Source organism: Melanerpes formicivorus, unplaced genomic scaffold (assembly GCF_026170545.1).
Source record: "Melanerpes formicivorus ecotype bairdi unplaced genomic scaffold, bMelFor1.0.p_v2 SCAF_21, whole genome shotgun sequence".
NCBI classification, from domain to species: domain Eukaryota; kingdom Metazoa; phylum Chordata; class Aves; order Piciformes; family Picidae; genus Melanerpes; species Melanerpes formicivorus.
Window position 1 is genome coordinate 7432121 of NW_027142373.1, and position 26277 is coordinate 7458397.

A 26277-nucleotide genomic window follows, 5' to 3' on the forward strand; every position below is an offset into this window, starting at 1 on the left:
GGCCAAGAGACCAGCAAAGCCCCCATGCAAAGCTGGAGGGGGTTTGGGCCAGGGTGTGGGTTGCAGGAAATCACCAGACAGCTCTTGGGTCCAAGAGGTGGATGGGGGCAGGAGGAGCCTCTATGCTGACAGCCTCTGCCTGTATCTGGATGTCCTAGACTCGAAACTTCCTGGGCCCTGAGGATGTGATGAAGGGGCTGCAAGGAGAAACTGAGGAGACCTTAGAGGGAATCAAGCTGAGCATTTCCACCATCGAGAACCTCTTCCAGTCCTACAGCACTCTCTGCTGTGACTCAACAGCCACACTGTTTCCAGTAGGTGCAGGGAATGGTGTGTGTCTGCCTGGCCTCTTCCACACCAGCTCTGCTCTCTGACAGCTCCTCTCCACTGCCAGGAGGAGCCACAGCTCTGGGAGTTCTCCCCTTCCCTCATCTTCAAAAGAACTGAAACCTTCTTGCACAGGCTCAAGACCATTGAGGTGACAGCACTGCAGGGCATGGAGCCAGCTGCCCCTGCCCTGGGGATGCTGAGGGTCCCCTGAGGGTGGTACAGGGTATGCTGGGGCTACCAGCACAGGTGAGGAGCAAAGGGGAGGTGGAATCCCAGCAGTGGTGCATTACTGAGAGCATAGCAGCATTGCCCCTAGCAGGACACCAGTGTCCCCTAGCCCTTGGATGGGGCTGGGTGGGGCCTCCCCAAGTCAGACCACAAAGGCTCCCCCAGGAAGGAAAGGATGTTCCTTGGGAGCAGTGGACTTGCAGGAACACTGCAGGAACACTGCAGGACCCCTGCATCCCTGTGCTGCTGCTGCAGCTCCTGCACCCACAGTGCAAGGGCTTGGGCAGCCAGGGTTTGCTACTGAGAAGCTGGATGAGATGGTGATTTGTGCTCATCAGGATCTGTACAAGACAGCCATTGAGCTGCTGAAGCTGGAGAAGGTAGAACTGGGTGGACTGCGAGGAAACATCCTGGGGACCCAAGTTTTTCAGATCTATGAGGAAGTCTCTGAACTCATCAAGACGTTTGCTGACTGCCAATATGATCCCTTAGATCCTGCAGAAGAGGTGAGTGGGTGCTGGTGTGGACGGGCAAACATTTGCCAGATGAAAAAAGTGTCTGGCCAGAGCGTGCTGGAGGAGCTGCATGGAAAACTGTGCCAAGGCAACACGCAGGATTTGGGGCAGGTCCCAGGGCCCTGGGCTGGGTGGGGTCAGTGAGCTGGGAAGGAAGCGCAGAGGCTGCACCTGCTTAAATCATTTTGCTCCCTCTGGCAGCAACTGGATCAAGACTTTGCACTGTTCCAGAAGAAGATCCAGGTCGTGGACAGGCGGCTGGCCACCATCATCCACCAAGGCTTTGAAGACTGCAACTGCCTGGCATCTGCTCTGAAGGTACAGGTTTTCCTCTGGCTCAGCAGGTCCTGTCCTTGGGCACAGGGCAGCCTTGCCTGAGCACTGGAGGCTGGCAGCAGCCACGGTGCACCCACACATGGGAGTGACCAGGGGGTGGCACTAGGCCATCCCAACGATGCTCTGGAGCACAAGAGCCAATGCCTGTTTGTTCTACAGATGGTGCACATGTTTGCCTCCCTCCTGGAGCGACCTCTGATAAAGGCTGAGGTTTCTTCCTGTTACTCAGCCCTGCTGGCGATGTTTAACACTGAGCTGGAGAAGGTGAAGCTGCTTTATGACACTCAAACCACTTCCTCGTTGCCAGCCATCAACAAGAACATGCCACTGGTGGCTGGGCAGCTGGAGTGGGCTCTGGAGTTGCAGCAGCGGCTGGAGGGGCTCCACAAGGACTTGTTTGCCATCGACCACCTGTACGTGGGGGTCACCTGCGGGCATGTGGAGCAGGATCTGGCCCAGCCTGGGCCTTCTCCTGTGCCCCACTGCAGCAGCTGCTTCTTCACTGTGCCCTTGACAGTGTGACAGCCAGTGCTGAAGCTGATCTGGTGTCTGAGAAGTATGAAGAAATCATGGGCCTGCTGAAAGAGTACCGCAAGAAGGTCTACGAGGAGTGGGTGCAGGGAGCTGGCCAGAATTGCCACTTCAACCTGGAGCAGCCCCTGATCCTCAGGGACCCCAACTCTCTGCTCCTCAGCGTGAACTTCAGCAAAGAGGTGGGTGCTGGTGTGGGGAGCACCACTGGTCCCTCACCTGCACATAGAGCTCCTCAGAGGCTGTGGTGAGATGTTGTGGGTCCTAGTAAGGATCCTTTCCTCTGGCCTCCTGTCCCGCAGCTCGTCGCCGTTCTGCGGGAGGTGAAGTACTTGAACTTGCAGCAGCAGAAGGACATCCCAGAGAGTGCTGAGAGCCTCTTTGCTCAAAATGAGACTTTCCAAAAGCTTGTGGACAACCTGAACCTTATCGTTGGCTGGTACAATGAGGCAGGTTGCAAAGGGGTGACCACAGAGCAGCATCTCCATGCCCTGAGCGCTGGCCGGGCTGAAGCTGGCTGAGGAACCTCCAGAGAGAGGCTCTTGTGAAACGAGTTCTAAAGCCTGGGGGTGGGGTGTGGGTAGAACAGGCACATCAATGGCACCCTAGGTCCAGCCCATGACTGAGCCAAGCTACTGCTGTCACTGTCTCACTGGCCCCTCCCAAGCTCTGTGTTGGTGGGGTGGGGATCCCATTTCCCTCTAAAAGCAGTGCTGCAGCAAGTGTGTCTCAGCTGGAGGGGAGTTGGTTGGTCACTGGTGGACACATTGGTTCCCCAGGTGAAGCAGATACTGCTGCCAGTGGAGCTGCCCCTCTTGGCAACAGAGCTGGAGGATGTGGATAGGCAGCTGGCCAGTGCTGAGCAAACCCTGTTTTGGCACCATGAAGGTAGGAACTCACCCATGACCAGAGATGATCTTTGTGCATTTCAGGGTGTCCCCATTCCCCAGCACCATCCCAACCCCTGCCCAGCATCTGCCCTCAGGTGCCTGTGAGGTCCCCCCGTGTGCCTCCACCCTCTCTGCCCCAATGTGCTCACTGCCTTGGAGGTGTCTGTGTAACATCTCCAGCTGGACATGGGTTTTCCTCCCAGGTGTCATGGAGTACATCCAAATGATGAGAGAGGTCTTGTGTGACTTGCAGACCAGGGTCCAGAAAGCAAAGTTAAACGTGGAAAGTATCACCCAGCTGATTGAGGTAGCTCTGGTTGGTGTTTTACAGGTGCCTTCCCAGGAAGGCTCCTGCAGGGATTCACCTTCCCCAGAGCAGCAGACCAGCTCTGTCCTCTTCCTGCAGGAGTGCTCAGCTACTCCCTTGTATGAAAGGAAGGACAACAAGGAGACGCTGCTCTTGGACCTGGAAGGACGAGAAAACACCTTCAACAAGCGCTGTGCTGCCATGAAGGATGCAGGCAGGAAGATCCAGGAGCTGCTGGAGGTGAGACTTGTCCTGGGATGCTTCAGCTGGAGTTGGTTTAAGACAGTATGTCCAGTGCCCACATGCTGCAGTGCTCCAAACCTGGTGGTGTCCTCCCTAAAACCTGGGGTGCAATCCTGTGGTCTCTGCTGAGACAAGGCTCCGGTGAAAGATCACTGAGCACCAAACATGGGCTCCAGAAGCCTGCTACCCTCTTGGCTGCAGGTCTGTGTGTCATACAGCTGGGAGAAAGGGCAGGGTGTGGGATCCGTGTGACAGCTGGACAGGGCAAACCCACAGGAGGATGAGAGAGGGAGGACTCACTGTGAGGAGCTGATAGGTTTGCTGGGTAGTTTTTGGCACATACTGGTGTTTTTTTCCTACTCACAGGAGAATGCAGGCCTGCTTGTGGCTGACAAGTCGTCCCAGATATGGTTGAACTATGTGGAGTACGTAGATAGGATTGTGCTGGATGGACTCTTTGAATTTGTCCACAAATCCCTGCAGCTGCTGCTCAACAACATGGCCTCTCACGTAAGTCCAGGGCTCCCTGCAGCATGGTGCCCATGTCTTGCCCATCCTTCTTGCTCACTCGCTCTCGGTTTCATCAGGCATTCGTTTAGTGGCCAGATGTGCTGTGCCAGTGCTCCCTGGTGCCCGTGGGCAGTGAGCACCAGATGTGCTGGTGTCCCCACCTTGTACTCACCGCGATGGGACCGTGGGGCTGGGGGGAACACCTCAGGGGATGCTGACCTGTTGCAGGTGAACGTGGCTCCGCTGTTCGAAGTGCGGATGGAGCTGACCGATGATGGAGTGCGGTACTGCCCCTCGCTGGAGGGGATGGATGACAACAGTTTCCTGAAGCTGGTGGAGAGCCTGCTCAACGATATCTACACGGCCACGGCATGCATTCCTCGGCTGCTGCAGGGCAAGCTGAGCTACAAGGTTGGTCTCTGGTGGTCTGGATGTGGGCAAAGATGCCCAGTCCCCTCAGCTGGTTCCTGAGAGCTCTGCCTGTCCCTTCAGATCACCCTAGAGGAGCAGGGAGCTATCAGCAGCATGCATCAGGAGGTGGTGTCACTGGTGGTCCATGCCATGATGGAAGGCGAGGAGTACAGTGCTGGCTTTGAGGAGCAACCCCACCTGTGGCTGGTGGAGCCTGAGGAGTTCCTGCAGCACATTCTCACCTTGGGCAGCACCCCTGGCCCAGAGGGGCAGAAGCCACAGGAGCCCTCAGCTCATGGGACCCCATCGCTCCAGCTCTTCCAGCAGGAGGTATGGCACCAGTGCTTCAGCAGGTGTGGGGTGCTTGGGATGTACCAGGTGCCCAGGAGAGCATCAGGTGGCTGGGGAGGTGCCAGCCACAGGCTGTGACCAGCTCTCCTCCCCAGATTGATGCGTGCGAGGAGCTGCGCAAGGAGGTGTCAGGGTTTGCAAACACCAAGGTCTTCGGGGGGTGGCTGCAGAGCGACTGCCGCCCCTTCAAGCAGGCACTGCTGGCTACCATCCAGCGCCGGGCCCTGGCCCTCCGCCAGCACCTCACCAACTACGTCACCAGCAGGTAGGGCCTTGGTGAGCCCCGGAGTGAGAATGGGGCGCTCCCAGGGACTGGAGCCCAGCTAGGGATGTGCCAATGCGTCCCTGTGTGCCAAGGCAGGGCTGGTCTCTGAGGGATGGAGCCATGGAGGTGCAGGGGAAGGTGCTGGGCACCTCTGTGAGGGCAAGTCCCTCAGGGGCTGTGCCCCACAGAGCCAGCCCCAAGCAAACATGGGGACAGCTGTAGCCCAGGGGTGCCCAGTGAGCCACCACCTTCTTCCCAGTCTCCAGGACCTGGAGAATTTCATCCAGGAAGCAAACACCGGCTTGAATAAACCTCTGGAGGAGGGAGACTATGATGGATTGGTGGAGGTGATGGGGCACCTGATGAGGGTCAAGGAGAGGCAGGTGGTGACTGACCACATGTTTGAGCCCCTGAAGGAGACAATTGCTCTGCTCAGAACTTATGGAGATGAGATGCCAGAGGAGATCCATATGAAGCTCCAAGTGAGATCTTTGTGGTGTGGGGGGACAGGGACAGGCTCCCTGGAGCCAGGCTGCTGACACTGTGTGGTGTTGGCTGCAGGACCTCCCTGAGCACTGGGACAGCACCAAGAAGCTTTGCCTGCGAGTCAAGCAAAACGTTGCACCCTTGCAAGCCAATGAGGTCAAGAATATCTACAGGAGGTGCCAGCAGTTTGAGGTGCCTGCCCTGGGGCCTGAGGGCAAGAAAACAGCTTCTTGGGAGCTTTGGGGAGACTCCACTGCTCTCCCTGAATTGCCATCTCCCGGTGCTCACCCTGAGCCCTGTGATCCCCGAGCAGGTTCGGCAGCACGCCTTCCGCGATCAGTTCCGGCAAAAGGCTCCATTCTCCTACGCTGACCCAGAGCCCTACAAGTCTTTGAAGAAGGTAAAGAAGGGGGAGGGATCCAGGGTCACTGTTGTCCCCTTGGCACTGCTGGGTTACCCCCAGCCCCGTGCACTGGAGGAACTGGGGAGGGGCAGCATCTCCAGCTCTCAGCCAGATGGGGAGGATCTGGCCCTGCAGCAGCGACCTTCCCATCCCCTTGGTGCTGCAGTGGGGACAGAGCCACGGCTGAGGCAGGGGACATGTCCCCGGTGCACGATCTCCGGCCGAGGCAGGGAACGTGTCCCCGGTGCACGATCTCTGGCCGAGGCAGGGGACGTGTCCCCGGTGCACGATCTCCGGCTGAGACCTTTTCTTTTCCTCTGGCCAGCAACAGAAGGGCATCGCTGCCATGCAGAGTGACATGGCAGACCTGTCCAAGTCTGCTGGGCTCTTCGAGGTGTTGGTCCCAGAGTACAAGCAGCTCAAAGCATGTGCCAAGGAAGTGTGCTTGCTGAAGGAGCTCTGGGACATGATTGTCCTGGTACGTGCCACAGTCCAGCATGATGGGGAGGGAAGGAGGAGGCAGGAGCATGGGAATGTGCTGGGCTGGTCAGGTTTGAGTTCCTGAAACCCAGCATCAACAAACAGTAGCTGCCAGTAGCCATCTGTGGACAAACTCAGTGACTGGGAACACTGGTTTTCAGTACTGGCCCCTTTGCCCCAGGGTGTGATGCCCAACACTGCTTCCAAGCAAGGACTCAACAGCAGACAGCTGTTGGCAAGTGTGGGCACCCAGTACAGGCACCCTGTGCTATCTGGGCATTGCCAGACATAAGTGCAAAGCTGTTGTATGTCCTCTGAGACTCTCATCACCAGGAGAGGTGGGATGAAAGGTGGGATAAAACATGGACCAGGTCTGCTGGTGCAGGGGCTGTGCACCCCAGCATGTGGGCACTGTGTGCAGGCAATGGGCGTGGGGTATGCACAAGGTGTCCAGGTGCTGGGTATGGTGCTCTTCATCCTGGGCTGGAATGCTTCTGCTAAGCACACATCCTATGAGCACACACTTCCTAACTCAGGTTAACACGAGCATGGAAGACTGGAAGACCACGAGGTGGAAGGAGATCAATGCTGAGCAGATGGATATGGATTGTAAGAAATTTGCTAAAGAAATTCGGAGCTTGGATAAGGAGATGAGAAGCTGGGATGCGTTCACAGGGCTGGAAAGCAGCGTGAAGAACTTGATGACCTCCCTGCGCGCTGTCAACGAGCTGCAGAACCCAGCCATCAGGGACCGGCACTGGAGGGAGCTCATGCAGGCAACTCAGGTGCCCCCAGCCCTCCCACCCTGCCCTGACTCAAACCCCTGGCCTAGGAGGCTCCTGAGATTGGCCTCCATCAGGGGGGAAGCATGCAATCTGTTTGAAAAGCTACAACAGAACAACATATCCGGGGAGGGACTTTTTAGGGTGTCCGGTAATGATAGGACTAGGGGGAATGGAACAGAAGTAGAAATGGGTAGATTCAGACTGGATATTAGGAAGAAATTCTTCAGCATAAGGGTGGTGAGACAGTGGAACAGGTTGCCCAGGGAGGTAGTAGAAGCCTCTTCCCTGGAGGTTTTTAAGGCCAAGCTGGATGTGGCTCTGAGCAACCTGATCTAGTGTGAGGAGTCCCTGCCCATGGCAGGGGGGTTGGAACTGGATGATCCTTCAGGTCCCTGCCAACCCTGACAATTCTATGATTCTATATTTGTGCAGGGTGTTAAACATGGGTGTTAAACATGGGTGCTCAGCTGGGCAATCTGCTGGGCTATCTCTCCATGGAGGGGAGTCCATGCCCTGATGGTGCCAGTTCTGCTCCAGGTGAAATTCACTATGTCCAAGGACACAACCCTTGGGGATCTGCTGCAGCTGAACCTGCACAAGTTTGAGGATGAGGTTCGTGGCATCGTGGACAAAGCCATGAAAGAGTCAGGGATGGAGAAGGTAAAAAGCACTTGGCTCCTGACCTTGCTTTGCTGAGAGCTCAGCTCTGATGCAGCTCTGTGGCTCTTAGCACTCACGTTCTTGCTCTTGGGGGCTGGAGTCCACCTTCAGCATGGCACCAGTGGAGCTTGCAGCCCCAGAGCAGGAATGTCTATTGCTGGTTGCTTTTCCACAGGGTCTGGAACTTGCTTCTGCAGAGTCCAGCTCATTTCTCATGCCTCTGCAGGTGCTGAGTGCCCTGGACACCACCTGGAGCACGATGGAGTTTGAGCATGAGCCGCATGCCAGGACTGGCATCATGCTGCTCAAATCAGATGAAGTCCTCATTGAGACACTGGAGGACAACCAAGTGCAGCTGCAGAACCTGATGACCTCCAAATACTTAGCCTTCTTCCTGCAAGAGGTGTCAAGCTGGCAGCAGAAGCTGTCAACCACTGACTCTGTTATCAGCATCTGGTTTGAGGTGCAGAGGACATGGAGTCACCTGGAGAGCATCTTCATTGGCTCCGAGGACATCCGCAAGCAGCTTCCAGAGGACTCCAAGCATTTTGATGCTATTGATGCGGATTTCAGAGTGCGAGGCCTCACCCAACCCCTGGCCTCTGAGGTCTCTCTGCCACTTTGGATTGAGCTGAAGCATTTTCTCTCTTGCAGGAGCTAATGGCTGACGCAGTGAAAACTCCCAACGTGGTTGAAGCCACAAACAAGCCTGGGCTCTATGACAAGCTGGAAGAGTTGCAGAAGAGGTGAGGTTTGAGTCATTCTGGTAAAGCATGTGGAGAGACTCCACCAGCTGGTCAAGGGCCAAAGGAAGGGTTTGGTTTCTGCCAAGTGGGTCTGTCTCAGCATGACAAGGACTTAGCAAAGAATAAAGACTAACAGCAGCGGGGTTCAGTGCAGCTTCTTCCCTGCTCTCTGTCAGATTGGCACGCTGCGAGAAGGCTTTGGCTGAGTACCTTGAGACCAAACGACTGGCTTTTCCCAGGTTCTACTTTGTATCTTCAGCAGACCTGCTTGATATTTTATCCAATGGCAATGAGCCAGCTGAGGTAGGGCTTGTGTGTGAAGCATGGAGGCAAGTCCTGTGTCTCTTGCACGCTAAACTGTTGGAGAAGGTTTAAAACATTTTTCATCCTAACAGTCAGGACACCACCACTGGTGCCCCCCTTCTCGGGGACTTAGTGCCCTGAGAACCATGTGGGAAGTAACCCAGGTGGTGATTACATCTGGGTGGGGTCACTGAGCTCTGTGTGCCACTGTTCCCAGGTGTCCCGTCACCTGGCAAAGCTGTTTGACAGCCTGGCTAAGCTGAAGTTCAAGATGCGTCCAGACAAGAAGCCACTGAAGATTGCCTTGGGGATGTTCAGTGGGGAGGAAGAGTACGTCCCCCTCCACAAAGACTGTGACTTGTCTGGACAGGTCAGCTGAGCTCCATGGTGCTGGTCAGGGTGGGCAGTATGGGGACAAGGATGAGCCTTTTGCTTGTTGTGCATTAACAGCCTGGAGCAGTTGTAAAAGGCAATTGTGAAGCTTTTTAGCCAAAAACCACTTCAGAGATGGGATCTGCTTTGTGGGTGTAGAACAGCACTGGGGCACAAGCAGCAGCCTAGAGCACAGTCTTCTGGGAATTGGCTGAGGGAACTGGGATTGTCTAGTCTGGAGAAAAGGAAGTTCAAGGAAGACCTTCTCATGCTCTATAACTGCTTGAGAGGAGGTTGGAGCAAGGTGGGAGCCCCTCTCTTCTCCTAAGGAACAAACAAATAGGACAAGAGGAAACAGCCTCAGGTTGCAGCAAAGGAAGTTTAGGTTAGACATTAGGAAAAATTCCTCCCTGAAAAGTGTTTGAAGGCCTGGAACAGGCTGCCCAGGGAACTTGTGGCATCCCCATCCTTGGAGGGATTTAAAAGACACATAGATGTGGATCTGAGAAACAAGGTTTAGTGTTGGACTTGACCGTGTCAGGGTCATGAAGCCAGACTGGACTGATCTGGGGACTGCTTGCTCAGAGTGTGCTGGATGTGACCCTCCAGGTGGAGGTCTGGCTGAACCGGGTGCTGCAGACAATGCACTCCACTCTGCGCCACCTGATCCCCGAAGCGCTGCTCACCTACGAGGAGAAGCCACGGGAGCAGTGGGTGTTTGACTACCCAGCACAGGTGCGAGCTGCTGCGTGGGGCTGGGCTGCCTGAGGGCTCTGTTAGTTGAGGTTCAAGAGAAAGAGCAAGCTTCCTGTGCAAGCACCTGCCCCGACTTTGGGGCCAAATTTTGCCCTGCAGGTTGCTCTGACATGCACCCAGATCTGGTGGACCACAGAAGTTGACATGGCCTTTTCAAGGCTGGAGGAAGGATATGAGAATGCAATGAAGGAGTACAACAAAAAACAGGTTGGTCTCCCTCAGCCCTGACCCAGAGTTGCTCCTGCAACCCTGCTGTGCTTCAAAGAGCTGAGGTTCAGGAGATGGGCAAATGGTGATGTTTTTCTGTTCATCATTTCTGTCTTTGCACAGATTGCTCAGCTAAATGCACTGATTTCACTGCTCATTGGAAACCTGACTCCTGGAGACAGGATGAAGATCATGACAATCTGTACCATCGATGTCCATGCCAGGGATGTTGTGGCCAAAATGATCCAAGTGAAGGTATTCCTTACAAGAGGATATTTCTGCTGCTTCATGTCTTGGCCATTCTGAGCCCAGATTTCCTGTGGGTTTATTGCATTCCAATCTTTTCAAAGTATCCCAAGTGCATGAGGAAACCACACATAGGATGATGTTTAGGAGAGCACAGCTGGGGTGAAATGAGGCTGGGGTTCAAGGAAAGATAGATTCAGGAGCTTGGGGGAGCTGGGAGCCTCTGTGCAGGGCTGTGCAACTTGGTCAGTGGGCACAAGGTTGGCTGGGCCAGGTGAAGGGACAGTTCCCACACACCCCAGCCTCACACAGGGACCTGTTTCCATGCTCTCTTTATGCATGGAGGTCCTGACACGTGTGTGAGCTCCCTGTGCTGGCGGGTCCAGGATGGGCAGCACCGGTGCCTGCCTGCCCTCTACACCTGGCCGCTCCACAGGTGGAAAATGCGCAGGAGTTCACCTGGCAGTCGCAGCTGCGGCACCGCTGGGACGATGGCAGCAAGCACTGCTACGCCAACATCTGCGACGCGCAGCTCCGCTACTCCTACGAGTACCTGGGCAACACCCCCCGCCTGGTCATCACCCCCCTGACGGATCGGTAGAGGCCCTGCCCCCTGCTCCTCCTCCTGCCCACGCCGACCTCATCGGCTCCGACACGCTGCTGGCACCGCTCAGCCCTGATGCCACCGTCCCTTCCACAGGTGCTACATCACCCTGACACAATCTCTCCACCTCTACATGGGGGGAGCCCCTGCTGGCCCCGCAGGCACTGGAAAGACAGAGACCACCAAGGACCTGGGCCGGGCAGTGGGCATAATGGTTTATGTCTTCAACTGCTCCGAGCAGATGGACTACAAGGTAGAGCATGGGAAGTGGGACCGTGGCACCGAGGTGAGAGCCATGGGGTGTCCACCCAGACAAGGTGGGCACCACTGCAGCCTGCAGCTCCCCCAGTTTGGTTGCAGTGTCCATCACCCATACCCTGAAGCTGTTCTTCTCTTCCTGGTGTGGCAGTTGGCAAAAAACACGTTGGTCCAACAGCAGCCCGCGGTGCCATTCTGTGCTGCTCAGCCCGAGGGGCCAGCTCTTGTCCCTGGAAGCCCAGGGGGCTGCTGGCACTTCCCTAGGGAACAGCACAAGCCACAAAAGCATGAGCAGCTCTCAGCACTTGAGTTTTCATAGCAAATCCCACACTGCAGCCTCTCTGTAAGAGCTCAGGGTCTGAAGCCCACCTCTGCTGCTTTCTCTCCAGTCCTGTGGCAACATCTACAAGGGCCTCGCTCAGACTGGTGCCTGGGGATGTTTCGATGAGTTCAACCGCATCCTGGTGGAGGTTCTGTCCGTGATCGCTGTGCAGGTCTGTGCTCCCCATACAAACTGGTGGCAGCAGAGTGCTGTAAGGGCTGTAAGAGACTTCCCAGTTCTCTTACTGGGCATTGTCACAGTTAAAGCCATCTTTGCGAGGGAGGATTTGCTGTTGCTGTTTCCACTGTGTGATATTCAACCAAGTAACAAGTGAGAAAGCAAGAGGAAATGGCTTTGAGTTGTCAGTGCTGGGCTAATGATTGGTCTTGATGATCTTAAAGGTTGTCTCCAATCTGGGCCATTCTGTGAGTCTTTGATATGTTGGAGACTCTATATGTTTGGAGACTGGATGAGGCACTCGGTGCCATGGTTTAGTTGATAAGATGGTGTTGGGTGATAGGTTGGACTTGATGATCTTGAAGGTCTTTTCCAGCCTGGTTAATTCTATTCTATTCTACTGGGACACAAATGGAGGGGAAGCAGAGTGGTACAGGGCCTTGGGGCACATTTAAGATCCCACACCCCACCTGTGTCCTATCCTGGTGAGCTGTCACATTCTTGCTGGCTCTGACATCTCTGGGGACAGGGCATCATGGTGCCTAGTGAGACACTGGTGTGAGGTCAGCTCCTCTGAGCCTGGAGATTGCTCTGCTGCCATGGCCTCAGCAAGTTCCTGGTGTCATTGCTGAAGACACAGCTGAATATCCAAGGCTCACTTTCTGTGGGTGGGTGGTGAGGGTGAACTGGGACCACAGAGCTGCTGGCACTGACACCGATGTCTGCTGGCCTGCCAGGTGAAATGTGTCCTCGATGCAATTCGTGCCAAGAAGAAAACATTTAATTTCCTTGGAGAGACAATCTCTCTGATCCCATCAGTTGGGCTGTTCATCACCATGAACCCAGGCTACGCAGGAAGGACAGAACTGCCTGAAAACTTAAAAGCTCTGTTCAGGTACCTGCGGGCAGCCGGTCAGTGTGTCACTGGGGTCGTTACATGTTTCCCTCTGCAGGAAACCACATATGCTACAGCCTTTGTTAGTGGTGTGTTCTGGTGACCCTAGTGTCAGGGAGAGCCTGGCACCCCAGGACAGCCCTACTCAAAGCTCTGAAATGGTTGGAGGCTGGGAGGGCTGGGCAGCTCAGCCAGGGGAAGAGAATGCTCAAGGTGTCCCATTGCCACCTTCAGCTAAACCTCCCATTGAGAAAAAGGGAAAAAGTCATTCAAGCACTGGAATGAGAGGCCCAGGGGTGCTATGTGATCTCCGTTTTTGGAGGAACTCAGACTGTGACTGCAGAAGGCACAGAGTGATCTGATCCAAGATGAGCCCTGCTTGGAGCAGGAGGCTGGACAAGAGTCCTCCAAAGACCCCAACTGGTGTAAATTGTTGCCTGCTTCACTGCTGATCAAAGCAGCAGGGAGTGATCCATATTTGAAACCTGGGGGCAGGTTTCTGCTGGCTGTGGAAAGGTGAGGGACATATGGTCACCCCTACACAGCCCTGCTGACCTGCTGCTGCTTTTCTCCAGACCCTGTGCCATGGTGGTCCCTGACTTTGAACTGATCTGTGAAATCATGCTTGTGGCAGAAGGCTTTATTGATGCCAAGCTTCTAGCAAGGAAGTTCATTACTCTGTATACACTCTGCAAGGAGCTCTTGTCTAAACAGGTAACTTAACCCCATCACATGGTTCTTGAAGATGAAACAGTTAATTTGCATTCCAGACCTGATGGACAGTTTAAAATCCCTCAGCTGGCAGTAACACACTGACTTCAGTTCCATGTAGCTCAGCTGGACAAATTCCACTTTCATGCTGGTGCATCATATGGCATATTTCTGCCTTCTGGAAGAAATCAAGCCATCTAAAAATAGAACAGAATATAGCCAGTGAAGATGAGAGCATCCAGTTATGACTCATCTCAGCAGAAGTGATTTCCAAGGACTCAACCTGGTGGCTGACCAGGGCTGGTCTTATACCTAAGCTCACTTTAAGTCTGTTCTGCTGGACACTGCTGGGCTAACCTGGGAGTGGGGTGATGGATGTAGGCGTTCCTCTGCAGTGTTGTTTAAAGCAGTTCTCTCTCAACAAAGTGGGGTTGTAACACTTTGCTGCCTGTTGGCAGGACCACTATGACTGGGGACTGAGGGCTATCAAGTCTGTACTAGTGGTTGCAGGCTCCTTGAAGCGAGGAGACCCTGGCCGCGCCGAGGACCAAGTTCTGATGAGAGCTTTACGGGACTTCAACATCCCCAAGATTGTGACAGATGACTTGCCCATCTTCATGGGGCTAATTGGAGACCTGTTCCCAGCCCTGGATGTCCCCAGGAAGAGAGATCTTGACTTTGAGAAGGTACAAGCTTAGGCACAGCACCAGTGCCAGAGACATCCCAGCGCCAGCAGGGTCCAGAGGCTGAAAGTCCATTCTGGGGGTGGCTGGCTCATCTCTGGGGTCTTATTGAGCCTGTGACAGCCACTGGTGGTCAGTGCCTGCTTTCCTTCCCAGATCATTAAGCAGTCCATTCTGGAGCTGAAGCTGCAGGCAGAGGAGAGCTTTGTGCTGAAGGTGGTGCAGCTGGAGGAGCTGCTGCAAGTGAGACACTCTGTCTTCGTTGTCGGCAACGCTGGCTGCGGAAAGTCCCAGGTAGCAGCTAAAGCATTCCTGAGGACACAGATCCTCTCCTGCCCTGGCTGAGCAGATCCCATGGTGTCCCCTGTGTATGCAGACACCTGGCTTTATCCAGAACTTTCCCAACATGCGTGTCCAGGCCAGGGTGCTCCACAGTGGGTGGGATCAAGGCTTTGTGCCCCTGACCATGGGCAAAGGCTGCTGAAGGCTGCAGAAGACCTCACAGGAGCTTGGTTGGTTCCCCTCTCCACAGGTGCTGAGGTCACTCAACAAGACATACAAGAACATGAAGAAGAGGCCTGTCACTGTGGACCTTGACCCAAAGGCTGTGACCTGTGATGAGCTGTTTGGGATTATTCATCCATCCACACGAGAGTGGAAGGACGGTGAGACGCCAACACTTGTGAGCAGCTGCTTACCCCGGGTGGGAGCTGGCCACAGCTGGTGCCCAGGCTGTGTCTGTGTAACACTCTGCCATGTGCTGATGGAATGGGGAGATCTTTCCTTGAGGCTTTTTGCTGGAGGGTGAGGGAGGAAGAGGGTTTCAGGGAAGCAGCCAGTCCCATGTGCCCCACCCAGCAAATATCCCATTCATGTTTGACCAAACTCACACCTCTCTCTGTGGGGCAGGTCTGTTTTCTTCAGCCATGCGTGACCTGGCCAACATTACACACAAGGGCCCCAAGTGGATAATCCTCGATGGGGATATTGACCCCATGTGGATCGAATCTCTGAACACGGTCATGGATGACAATAAGGTTGGTGCCATCACACCCCAGGAGTTTTGCTCGCTCCTTAGCTCAAGCTGGTCAGCTTGTGTTCATGCCTGGGCCCCAAGATCAGGACATCCCTCCATGTGAGAACCTTCTGCCAGGTTCTCACCTTGGCCAGCAATGAGCGCATCCCCCTGAACCCCACCATGAGGCTCCTCTTCGAGATCAGCCACCTGCGGACAGCCACACCGGCAACCGTGTCCCGGGCAGGGATCCTCTACATCAACCCTGCAGACCTGGGCTGGAACCCGTGAGCACAGGGAGGGATGGGGTGGGGTGGGGCAGGGTGGGGTGGGATGGGATGGGTGTGGGTCCCCTGTGCACTCACCTGCAGCCTCACCCATGCCTCCCACAGCATTGTGACCAGCTGGATAGAGACAAGGACAGTGCAGTCCGAGAGGGCCCATTTAACAGTCCTCTTTGACAAATACCTGCCAGTGTGCCTAGAGAAGCTCAAGTTTGGATTCAAGAAGATCACCCCTGTCCCCGAGGTCACAGTGATACAGATGGTGTTGTACCTGCTGGAGTGCCTCCTGACACCACAGTCTGTCCCAGCAGACTCACCCCGGGAGCTCTATGAGCTCTACTTTGTCTTTGCCTGTGCCTGGGCCTTTGGTGGGGCCATGTTCCAGGACCAGGTATGGCTGTGGGAGCAGCCTGTCCATCTCCATCCCTTGGCTGCATTCCTTTGGAAAACACTAAAGCCATGGCATTGGCCAGTTCCTGAGTTTTTCTCTTTGGCTCCTCCCAGCTCGTGGATTATCGCCTGGAGTTCAGCAAGTGGTGGGTGGAAGAGTTCAAAACCATCAAGTTTCCTTCTCAGGGGACAATTTTTGACTATTACATTCATCCAGACACAAAGAAACTCATGCCCTGGACTGAAAAAGTGCCAAATTTTGAGCTCGATCCTGAAGTCCCTCTGCAGGTATTTCTGTTTCCACCTTTTATTTGGTCAGTAGTCCAGGGTCTTCTCTTGAGCAACCCTGGGCAAGACTCCACACCTGAAGCTGTGCAGGGATTTGGGCTGGCTCTGCCATGCAGGCTGCCAGCACCTGGCAGACCCCACAGCATAACAGGGTTCTGCTTTGTCCCAATGAAAGTCCAGCAAGAGCTGCAGGCTGCAGCTCTTCTCTTGTCATTTCAGATTAACCTCTGGCTCCACAGAGTCTCCTGAAATAATGACAGCTATGACCTGAATGCAGACCTGCACTTTAACCCTTTATCTGCACATCTTTGGAGATGCTGTCCTGGGGAGGGTGTCAAAGATGTTGGGGAAAGGGAGAGGTGCCACAGCTGAATCTGGCCTCTGCATTGGCTCAGCAAAGTCACTGGGGACAGTTTCAGGTGCTGTGCTATTCTGGTTTCCTAACTAGTTTTTCTGAGAGCTCCTATCCTTGGTCAGAAAGTCTTTAGCATAACCAGATGCTTAACACCATTTGCTTTAGAGAGGGACCAGGTTTGTACAGAGCATCTTTCATTAGACCATCTGGCACTGCCAGGAGAACCAGGCATGGCTCCTGGCACACTGCCTGCTGCTCAAGTGGTCTATCCCAGCTCTGCCTGCAAGCATCAGCTCCAGCAGCAAGAGCTGAGGTCCAGGGACTGAAGGAGTGATTTCCCCAGGCCTCCGTGGTGCACACAACTGAGACCATTCGCATTCGCTACTTCCTGGACCTGCTGATGGAGAAGCAGAGGCCAGTGATGCTGGTGGGGAACGCAGGGACAGGGAAGTCAGTCCTGATGTGGAACAAGCTGGAAGCACTCAGCACAGATGAGTACCTCGTGCAGTCTGTGCCCTTCAACTTCTACACCACCTCGGCCATGCTGCAGGGTAAGACTGGCTCCAGCTGGCAGCTAGACCTGCACTGGCCTCTGCCACACAGCCCTGGGCATTGCTACACTGCCCACCAACCACTCCTCTTGCTGCAGCTGTCCTTGAGAAGCCCCTGGAGAAGAAGTCAGGGAGGAATTATGGTCCACCTGGCACCAAGAGGCTTATCTACTTCATTGATGACATGAACATGCCAGAGGTGGACAAGTATGGCACTGTGGCACCACACACGCTCATCCGGCAGCACATGGACCATGGGCACTGGTGGGTGACCAGCCAGAGGCCCCTATTGTAGGGTTTCAATGACCCTTTGCCCAGCAAACCCATGCTATATTGGCTCCTTTGCCATCACCTTGGAGGCCCCAGCCATCCTATGTCCATGCTGACTCCTGTGCCATGCTGCCAGTGGAGCTGAGCCACCCATTCCTCCCCAGCCCACTCATCCCCAGAGCTATGGGGAAGGCTTTGGCAGAGGAATAGGAAAGCTCTCTGCTGGTGACTCCAAACCCCATCCAAAGCAAGAAGCCACACTGCCAGTGCCAGCAAGGAATCCCCAGTGGGAATCCCAGTGCCAGGCAGTGCAGCATGGGGCCCAGGTGGTGGGAATGGGGAAAAGGTGACAAGGTACCAGCTGCACTGGAGGTCTGGCCATGGGGTATGGGAAGGGTCCCACACAGCAGTGCTAAGAGTAGTGCCAGGCTTTGGCAAGCACAGGGGAAATGGAGATCCCTGCTCCTGTGTCCATGGGGCATAACCAGACCAGAGGAATCTACCCCTGTGGAAAGTGTCACAGTGCTGGTTCCTGCACAGGTACGACAGGACCAAACTGACCCTGAAGGACATTCACAACTGTCAGTACGTGGCCTGCATGAACCCAACTGCAGGCTCCTTCACCATCGACTCCAGGCTGCAGGTACGCAGGACCCACAGGCGCTGTGCCCCAGGCAGTCCAGAGCCTGGAGCTGGTGGGATGGGGCTGGCAGTAGCAGCCCTTGCAGGGCAAAGCTCCAGCTGAATTTTTGTCCCTCACTGCAGCGGCACTTCTGTGTCTTTGCCATGAACTTTCCTGGCCAGGAGGCTCTGCTGGCCATCTATGGCACCATCCTGGCCCAGCACCTGGCCCTGCAGCGTGTGCCACCAGCTGTCCAGAAGCTGCAGCCCCAGCTGGTAGCAGCGGCACTGGGTGAGCCCCTGTCATGCTATAGGGTAGGGAGGGTGGCACATGGCAGTATCAGCCCCTGGGCAAGGTGCCCACCCCCACTGGCACCAGGAAATCCAACCTCACCACTAGTCCTCCCCTGGGAGCCCCACACTGCATCTCCACATCATGGTGCCATGCAAGTGAAACCTCAGCTCCTCTCTTCCTCCTACTCATGCAGCTTGTGTCACTAGAGACTGTCAGACCCAAACCTCAGCCTTGTCCTCCCTTCTGAAGGTCCCAGTGGGGAGAACAAGAGAGCTCAGAGATCCCCCCAGAAGCTGCAGTGGTCTCTGGGGATCTACCCTCCCACTTGTCCCTGTTTCCTACCAACAGCTCTCCATCAGAAGGTCACCTCCACCTTCCTGCCAACAGCCATCAAGTTCCATTACATCTTCAACCTCCGGGACCTCTCCAACATATTCCAGGTAGTAGGAGAGCTGTTCCCTCTAAAACATCTTTATTCCTTTCTTTCCTTCATGCACCCCTGCAGTGCAGCTGTACATCTCCACAAAGTACCACAACCTTTTCCCAAATCCAACCTTTTACTTCAGTTCTGAGCAGCAGCAAAAGTCCCCCAGGGACTGAGGGATCCTTGTCCTCCTCAGGGTCTGTTGTTCTCCACCCCTGAATGCCTGAAGTCTCCTGTGGACTTGGTACGCCTCTGGCTCCACGAAGCTGAGAGGGTGTATGGGGACAAGCTTGTCAATGAGAGCGACCAGAAAGGTTTTGAGAAGCTTCTGGGGGACACCTGCAAAAAGTCTTTTGCTGTAAGCTCTGCTGAAATTTGAGGGAGCCCCTCAGCTTGGCGGGGCTGTGCTGCCAGGCTGAGCTCCCCAGCAGTGGCACAGGCAGCAGTAGCTTCTGGGTGCTCCTCAGCTGAGCCCCATGGCTGCATTGTCTCTCCCAGGAACTCGGTGAAGATCTGATGTTTGCCAAGCCCAACATCTACTTCCACTTCACCCAGGGCATGGGAGAGCCCAAGTACCTGCCAGTGCCCAGCTGGCCAGCTCTGAACAAGCTGCTGGTGGAAGCCTTGGAAAGCTACAACGAGGTGAACGCCGCAATGAGCCTGGTGAGTGCCCTGTGCGGGCAGCTCTGTGCCCAGGCAGCAACTATGCCGCAGAGCTGCAGCATCACTCCTGCTCAGGTTTGTGCATCACAGGGCGTTTGCTGTCTTTCCTGCTGTGCTTCACAATCGATCCTTCCCCTCTTGTCCCCTCCAGGTGCTCTTTGAGGATGCTCTCTCCCATATTTGCAGAATTAGTCGGATCTTGGAGTCTCCCCGGGGCAACGCGCTGCTGGTGGGGGTAGGGGGCAGCGGGAAGCAGAGCCTGGCACGGCTGGCAGCATACATCAGCAACCTGGAGGTGTTTCAGATTACGCTGAGGAAAGGCTACAGCATCCCAGACCTGAAGGTGACAGCAGCTTTCCCCCCAGCCCAGCACCACCTGCTTACAAGACCAATCCTGTGAACATGGAGCAGTGCCAAGCACTGCAGTGGTTCTGGTGCCTAAGGCAGGAGCACAAGCCTCTGCTCTCCTTTTGTCCCTGTGCACCATGACCTGCTCAAAAGTGTTTCTGAACACTTACTCTGAGGGACTGTGGTGTTTCCCCATCAGGGATGGGTAGGAGACATTTGTGAAGGAAGACACAATTTGTGCAGCCCTGGCAGACACCCTGGAGACAAGCAGCCAGCACTCTCCCAAAGGCACCTTCCCAAAGAATCCTTTCCAAAATCTCCTTCCCAAGGGCTCCTCTCCAAAGACTCCCTTCTGGCATCCCAGAATGGCCCCTGAGCCCCAGGCTTTACTTTGGGGAACAGCTCGGGGTGGTTGAAGATGGAGGATGATGGTTTCTCTCTCCTGCTGCAGCTGGACCTCGCCTCCCAGTACATCAAGGCAGCTGTGAAGAACATGCCCACAGTGTTCCTGATGACAGACTCCCAGGTGGCTGAAGAATCATTCCTGGTCCTAATCAATGACTTCTTGGCATCTGGGGAGGTGCCAGGGCTCTTTCAGGATGATGAGCTGGAAGACATCATGAGTGCCATGAGGCCCCAAGTGAAGATGCTTGGGTTGCAGGATACAAGGGAAAACTGCTGGAAATTATTCATAGAAAAAGTCAGGCGGCAGCTGAAGGTGGGTGCTCACCAGAGGGGAGCTTTGCCTTGCCTAATCCCAAACCCATTTGCAGACAGGCTGCAGGAAACGCTGGGGCTTCATTAGATGGTGGTTGGCCTAAGTGAAGGAGGTTTCAAGAGGTTTCCCAGCCAGTGGTGCACCCCCAGCCCAAAGGGTGCAGGTCTTCTTCCACACTTATTTATCTCCCTAGGGGCAGGGGGTGGTGAGCAGCCTCCATGGCCATGAGCTGCCACCAGGCTGTGCCACTGGGATGCTGATATGGGCACTGTGCTTGGCCACTGGCCACAGCCACCCAAACAGGTCCAAAGGCAGCCCTGGCCCTGCTGAGAGGTGCAGAGTTCACAATCAGACCATCTCCCACACACTGGGGAGTTAATGGGTGGTAGACAAAGTCCTTATCCTCAGCAGAATGTGCACAGCAATGTGAAGCCCACAGGGATACTCCTGGGGGCCCATGTGTGAGCTCACCCCTGACAGCAGGGACACTGTTCAGCAGTGATGTTCTGCCCCAGGTCATCCTCTGCTTCTCCCCTGTGGGCTCAACCCTGCGAGTGCGAGCAAGGAGGTTCCCTGCCGTGGTGAACTGCACAGCCATCAACTGGTTCCATGAGTGGCCAGAGGATGCACTCGTGTCTGTCAGCAGCAGATTCCTGGAGGAAACAGGAGACATCGAGGTGAGATGGGACCTTGGCTTGCTGTATGCTGTAACTGTGCTCAGTCCTCAGCCTTGGGTGGATGGGCCCATGGGGCTGCTTTGGGCCGTGACTTTGCTGCTCTCCTTGTTGAGATGTGCCCAGGGATGGGGTCTGGTATGGCCTGGAGGTGCTGGGACAGTGAACTGGGGATGGAGGATGGGGTAAGCTCACAGCTGGTTCCAGGGCTGGAGCAGGTGAGGATGAACCTTTCCTCGTTCCCTCTTTGTCCTTAAACACCACCACAAACGACAGCCTGGAAACAGCAGCTTCTCCCCAAGCAGCCCAGGTTAGCCCTGGGGGATTAGCACTAGCAAAAACCAGAGCTGGGCTCCAGAACCAGCATCCTTAGTGCCATGATCCCTATTTAATGAAAAGAGAAGCTTTTCCCTCTGGCCTCTGGGCTGGATGTGGAAGGCTGGGTCTCACCCTATCATTTCACTGCATCTGTGTGGTGCAGCAGTTGAAGCTGTTCTGGTCGAACATCTTCATTCTCTGTGCTCCTGGTGCAGCCTGAGGTCAAGGTCTCCATCAGCCGCTTCATGTCCTACGTCCACATGAGCGTTAAGGAGATGTCCAACACCTACCTGGCCGTGGAGAGGCGCTATAACTACACCACACCGAAGACCTTCTTGGAGCAGATAAAGCTCTACCAAAACCTGCTGTCGAAGCAGCGCAGTGAGCTCACAGGCAAGATCGAGAGGCTGGAGAAAGGGCTGATGAAGCTGCAGAGCACAACGTCGCAGGTGACTGCCCACAGTACCACAACCTGATACAGGGTGACGGGAGGAGAAGCATCCCCACGGGATGGGCAATGGTGGCTGAGAATCATAGAATTGTTAGGGTTGGAAGGGACCTCAAGGATCATCCAGTTCCAACCCCCCTGCCATGGGCAGGGACACCTCACATTAGATCAGGTTGCTCATAGCCACATCCAGCTTGGCCTTAAAAACCTCCAGGGATGAGGCTTCCAACACCTTCTTGGGCAACCTTTACCGGTGTCTCACCACCCTCATGGTGAAGATTTTTTCCTAACATCCAATCTGAATCTACCCATTTCTATTTTTGTGCCATTCACCTCAGTCCTATCACTCCTTGACACCCTAAAAAGTCCCTCCCCAGCTTTCTTATAGCCCACTTCAGATACTGGATGACCACAATAAGGTCTCCTCAGAGCTTTCTCTTCTCCAGACTGAACAACCCCAACTGTCTCAGTCTGTCCTCATAACAGAGCAGCTCCATCCCTCTCATCATCCTTGTAGCCCTTCTCTGGACACATTCCAGCACCTCTAGGTCCTTTCTGTAATAAGACCTCCAGAAGATTACATGCTAAGGGCTGTGAAATCCCCAAGCCACACTGAGGCACCACTGGGAAGGGCTTGGCAGGAGCAATGCTCTGATCTTCTCTGTTTCTCCTCTCATCAAGGTGGATGAACTGAAAGCCAAGCTGGCTGTTCAGGAGGCAGAGCTGAAGCAGAAGAATGAGGATGCAGATAAACTGATCCATGTGGTAGGCATTGAGACAGAGAAGGTCAGCAAGGAGAAAGCCATCGCTGATGAGGAGGAGCTGAAGGTTCAAGCCATTAACAAGGTGAGTGGTACTGAACCGATGTCTGCTGCACTAAGGTCCAGCACAAGACAGGGCAGCATGAGCTCTGTTGCCTCTGGGTAACTGCCATTCACCCTGTCCTGTGCCCTCGCAGAACGTGGCTGAGAAGCAGCAAGCCTGTGAGACTGACCTGGCAAAAGCAGAGCCAGCACTGATAGCTGCCCAGGAGGCCCTCAACACACTCAACAAGGTGGGTGATGCCTCAATGGGAAGAGGGTACCCAACTGGTGCCAGCGCCCCTGTGCCCAGGCGATGCTCAGCTGCCCTGTGGTCCCTTCTCAGAACAACCTGACGGAGCTGAAGTCCTTTGGGACCCCACCGGACGCGGTGGTGAACGTGACAGCAGCTGTGATGATTCTGACAGCCCCAAAGGGCAATATACCAAAGGATAAGAGCTGGAAGGCAGCAAAAGTCATGATGGGAAAAGTAGACACTTTCATTGACACCTTAAAGAAGTTTGACAAGGAGCACATCCCCGAGGCCTGTCTCAAGGCATTTCAGTGAGTCCATGGCTGGTTCCTGCCCCCTTCCTAGCCCCATGCCATCAGCCTGTCCTGGACAGGACATCCCAGAGACCCTCATCCAGTGAGGTTCCACAGGCAGGAAGTGGGATCCAGGTTCCTGCTCTGCTCTCCCACCCTGCCACCCATTGGGAAGAGCTCCAGGAGGAGTGAGGTGGGGCCATCAGCAGCCACAGTACAGCATCACAGCACTGTGTGTTCTCCTGTTCCAGGCCCTACAGGTCAGACCCCAGTTTTGATCCAGAGTTCATCATGTCAAAGTCAACAGCTGCTGCAGGTCTGTGCTCCTGGTGCCTAAACATCGTCCGCTTCTACGAGGTGTTCTGTGAGGTGGAGCCCAAGAGGAAGGCTCTGGAGGAGGCCAACGCTGAGCTGGCAGAGGCACAAGAAAAGCTCAGGCGCATCAAGGACAAAATTGCTGTGAGTTCTTACCCCCCACACACACCCCCAGGCTAGGAGCTGTTTGCCTTGGCTGGTACCCATGACCCCACCAGCTAGTAGCTATTTGTCTGCCAAACATGAGCAAGAAAGATTTGTGTCATTTGTATCACCCGGAGCCCAGGTGCTCCAAGAGCTGTGTGGTCACAACAGAGGCTGCTGCAAAGCTCTCCTGGCCTGGCAACTCCCTGTGACTGTGCTCTGGGCAGGAGGTCACTGTGGATGTGTTGTCTTTTGAAGGACCTGAATGCCAACTTGGCAGCTCTCACTGCAGAATTTGAGAAAGCCACAGCTGAAAAAATCAAATGTCAGCAGGAGGCTGATGCAACCAACAGAGTCATCACACTGGCAAACAGGTACCCTGCAAATGCTGGCTCCAGAGGCACCAGGACTCTACTGCTCCTTGGCACTGCCATTAGAGCCCCCCATGCCCTCCCCACATTAAAAAATCCCAAGTATGAATTGGGCCAGAAATTCAGGGGGGAATGCAGCCTTGGAGCCAAGCACAGGGGAGGGCAGCCCACCATCCAGGCAGAGGTGGGTTAATTCCAAGGGCATTTGGTGATGGCCATCCACTGTGGGGCACCATGGTTAAGTCCCCATCTGCCTCACCCAGCAATGAGAGTGGCAGCACCACAGCAGGCACCGTCCCCTTTGCCTCCCCAGGCTCATCGGGGGCTTGGCATCTGAAAACGTCCGCTGGGCTGAGTCAGTGGAGATGCTCAGGGAGCAGGAGAAGACAGTGTGTGGAGATGTGCTGCTGGTCTCTGCCTTCGTGTCCTACGTTGGCTACTTCACCAAAAAGTACAGGAGTGAGCTGCTGGACAAGTGTTGGATCCCCTTCCTCAGCAGGCTGGAAGTGAGTGGCCACAGGTCCTGTCCCGGGGTGCCTGGGGCTGCTTCCTCCCATACCCACTGCCACCAAGGGGCTGCTGCTCCTTTGTGGCCAGGCCCCCAACGGCCCCTCCCCGGCAGGTGCCCATCCCCATCACCCCAGAGCTGGACCCCCTCAGCCTGCTCACCGACTCTGCTGATGTGGCTGCCTGGAGCAATCAGGGGCTGCCCAGTGACCGAACGTCCATCGAGAATGCCACCATCCTCTGCAACACCCAGAGGTGGCCCCTGGTGGTGGATGCCCAGCTCCAGGGCATCAAGTGGATCAAGAACAAATACGGGGAGGAGCTGCGAGCCATCCGTCTGGGCCAGAAGAAGTGAGTCAGGGGCTGGGGGGCATCTGCAAACTTGGGCTGGACCACCCCAACCTTCCCCTGCCAGGGCACTCATGTCCCACATCCGACTCGGGGCATCTGAGGGTAGCAGCACTGATGGAGCGCCCAACACCTCGATGGGCTCTCCAGGGGCCAGGATGGGTTCCGCTGAGGTGCAGCAGCTGGCAGTGTTTGCCTGAGCTCACCCCAGGCCTCACTTGCCTGCAGCTACCTGGAGACCATCGAGCAGGCAGTGTCTGAGGGACAGACGCTGCTGATTGAGGATGTTGGTGAGACAGTGGAGCCGGTGCTGGACCACCTGCTTGGCAGGAACACCATCAAGAAGGGCAGGTCAGCTCTGGTGCCAAGGAGTTTCACCTACACTGAGCAAACACTGCTGCCCTAAAACGCCAATTTGTGCCCCTTGCATGACAGCTGTGGGGGCTGACTCTTCCCCTGGCCCTGCCCACATCCTGCACTTGGCCCTGCTGTTTCCCACTGAGGATATTGAGGCTGATGTGATGTTTTGGAATCTTCTGGTCTGCAGAGTCCAGTTTGTTTAGTGGTTTAAGAGCATGGCCCCTTGTGTACCTGCAGTAAGGTGTGCTCAGCTGGGAGGGTTCTCTTGGCAGACACAGAAGCTGTTCTATGATGGGGATTTTAGGGGGAATCCCATGCCCCACTTGGTGCTGCCAGCCCTGCTGCAGGCAGTGTTGCCTTCCCCAGACACCACCAACCTCCTCTGCCATGCTGCTGTCTCTCGTGAGGGCTGGTTCCCTGGAGCTGCAGGGACAGAGCTCTGGGGCTGCCAGGGAGGGAGCTGCACCACCTTGCCTCGTATCACGGCATGAGCTCAGAAGCTGTGGTGGGGCTGCAGGCAGGGCAGCCACCAGCTCCTTCTGCTCCTCCTGCCTTTGCCCTGCTAGGGCTGTTTGGGATGTTCTGTCCTTGCTATGGACCAGAGAAACACATCTTGAGTGGCTGGGAATAGCATGTGGGTTGAGGGCTTGTGTCTGTGATGAGTTACTGCTGAGTGTGCATAAATTTATTAGTTTAATTAACTGAACAGATACATTAAGATAGGAGATAAAGAAGTGGAATATCACCCACGCTTCCGCCTCATTCTGCACACCAAATACTCCAACCCTCACTACAAGCCAGAGGTGCAGGCTCAGTGCACCCTGATCAACTTCTTGGTGACACGGGAGGGGCTGGAGGACCAGCTCCTGGCTGCTGTGGTGGCCAAAGAACGTCCAGACCTGGAGACCCTGAAGGTAAGAACCCTCTGCTGGTGAGGCAGCAGCAGAAAGCAGCCTGGAGAGGCTGCGGCCGCTCTGCTGGCAGGAAGCAGCAGGGCGTCACCTCTGCGAGCTTGCTGTTGCTTTTCGAGAGCTCAGTGACTGCCAAACAGAGCTTTTATCTGCATGGGCAGCTGCCTGTCCACCATTCCCCGGAGGAGCCTGGCACTGCCACAGGCACGCTTGCTGCTTCACCCTGCAGGTGACAGCATATCCCAGGCTGGGCCACATCCACCCTCCTCTTGCTTTGGCACTTCGGTGATATGATGAAAAAC

At 55.2% G+C, this 26277-nt stretch overlaps 1 protein-coding gene across 1 annotated transcript in view; it reads left to right on the forward strand.

Annotated features, from left to right (window-relative positions):
- DNAH17 (dynein axonemal heavy chain 17) overlaps positions 1 to 26277 on the forward strand; it is a 38704-nt gene that overhangs the window by 2427 nt on the left and 10000 nt on the right. Inside the window, exons 7-65 of the mRNA XM_068151313.1 lie at positions 159 to 314; positions 395 to 478; positions 876 to 1064; positions 1275 to 1391; positions 1569 to 1822; positions 1927 to 2122; positions 2243 to 2389; positions 2720 to 2828; positions 3034 to 3137; positions 3237 to 3377; positions 3747 to 3890; positions 4119 to 4301; positions 4383 to 4631; positions 4748 to 4917; positions 5177 to 5399; positions 5479 to 5595; positions 5717 to 5803; positions 6132 to 6284; positions 6823 to 7071; positions 7609 to 7731; positions 7958 to 8305; positions 8386 to 8477; positions 8654 to 8780; positions 8998 to 9150; positions 9762 to 9887; positions 10008 to 10115; positions 10239 to 10370; positions 10798 to 10958; positions 11062 to 11218; positions 11613 to 11717; positions 12460 to 12617; positions 13193 to 13331; positions 13787 to 14014; positions 14168 to 14305; positions 14544 to 14676; positions 14921 to 15048; positions 15165 to 15313; positions 15419 to 15701; positions 15815 to 15988; positions 16687 to 16894; positions 16993 to 17158; positions 17705 to 17807; positions 17930 to 18077; positions 18429 to 18520; positions 18701 to 18862; positions 19003 to 19167; positions 19319 to 19510; positions 19967 to 20233; positions 20749 to 20910; positions 21441 to 21674; positions 22355 to 22519; positions 22632 to 22727; positions 22820 to 23037; positions 23271 to 23478; positions 23737 to 23852; positions 24163 to 24355; positions 24472 to 24707; positions 24933 to 25055; positions 25774 to 25978. Coding sequence (XP_068007414.1) covers positions 159 to 314; positions 395 to 478; positions 876 to 1064; positions 1275 to 1391; positions 1569 to 1822; positions 1927 to 2122; positions 2243 to 2389; positions 2720 to 2828; positions 3034 to 3137; positions 3237 to 3377; positions 3747 to 3890; positions 4119 to 4301; positions 4383 to 4631; positions 4748 to 4917; positions 5177 to 5399; positions 5479 to 5595; positions 5717 to 5803; positions 6132 to 6284; positions 6823 to 7071; positions 7609 to 7731; positions 7958 to 8305; positions 8386 to 8477; positions 8654 to 8780; positions 8998 to 9150; positions 9762 to 9887; positions 10008 to 10115; positions 10239 to 10370; positions 10798 to 10958; positions 11062 to 11218; positions 11613 to 11717; positions 12460 to 12617; positions 13193 to 13331; positions 13787 to 14014; positions 14168 to 14305; positions 14544 to 14676; positions 14921 to 15048; positions 15165 to 15313; positions 15419 to 15701; positions 15815 to 15988; positions 16687 to 16894; positions 16993 to 17158; positions 17705 to 17807; positions 17930 to 18077; positions 18429 to 18520; positions 18701 to 18862; positions 19003 to 19167; positions 19319 to 19510; positions 19967 to 20233; positions 20749 to 20910; positions 21441 to 21674; positions 22355 to 22519; positions 22632 to 22727; positions 22820 to 23037; positions 23271 to 23478; positions 23737 to 23852; positions 24163 to 24355; positions 24472 to 24707; positions 24933 to 25055; positions 25774 to 25978 — 9693 coding nt within the window. The remainder of the gene's footprint in view (positions 1 to 158; positions 315 to 394; positions 479 to 875; positions 1065 to 1274; positions 1392 to 1568; positions 1823 to 1926; positions 2123 to 2242; positions 2390 to 2719; positions 2829 to 3033; positions 3138 to 3236; positions 3378 to 3746; positions 3891 to 4118; positions 4302 to 4382; positions 4632 to 4747; positions 4918 to 5176; positions 5400 to 5478; positions 5596 to 5716; positions 5804 to 6131; positions 6285 to 6822; positions 7072 to 7608; positions 7732 to 7957; positions 8306 to 8385; positions 8478 to 8653; positions 8781 to 8997; positions 9151 to 9761; positions 9888 to 10007; positions 10116 to 10238; positions 10371 to 10797; positions 10959 to 11061; positions 11219 to 11612; positions 11718 to 12459; positions 12618 to 13192; positions 13332 to 13786; positions 14015 to 14167; positions 14306 to 14543; positions 14677 to 14920; positions 15049 to 15164; positions 15314 to 15418; positions 15702 to 15814; positions 15989 to 16686; positions 16895 to 16992; positions 17159 to 17704; positions 17808 to 17929; positions 18078 to 18428; positions 18521 to 18700; positions 18863 to 19002; positions 19168 to 19318; positions 19511 to 19966; positions 20234 to 20748; positions 20911 to 21440; positions 21675 to 22354; positions 22520 to 22631; positions 22728 to 22819; positions 23038 to 23270; positions 23479 to 23736; positions 23853 to 24162; positions 24356 to 24471; positions 24708 to 24932; positions 25056 to 25773; positions 25979 to 26277) is intronic.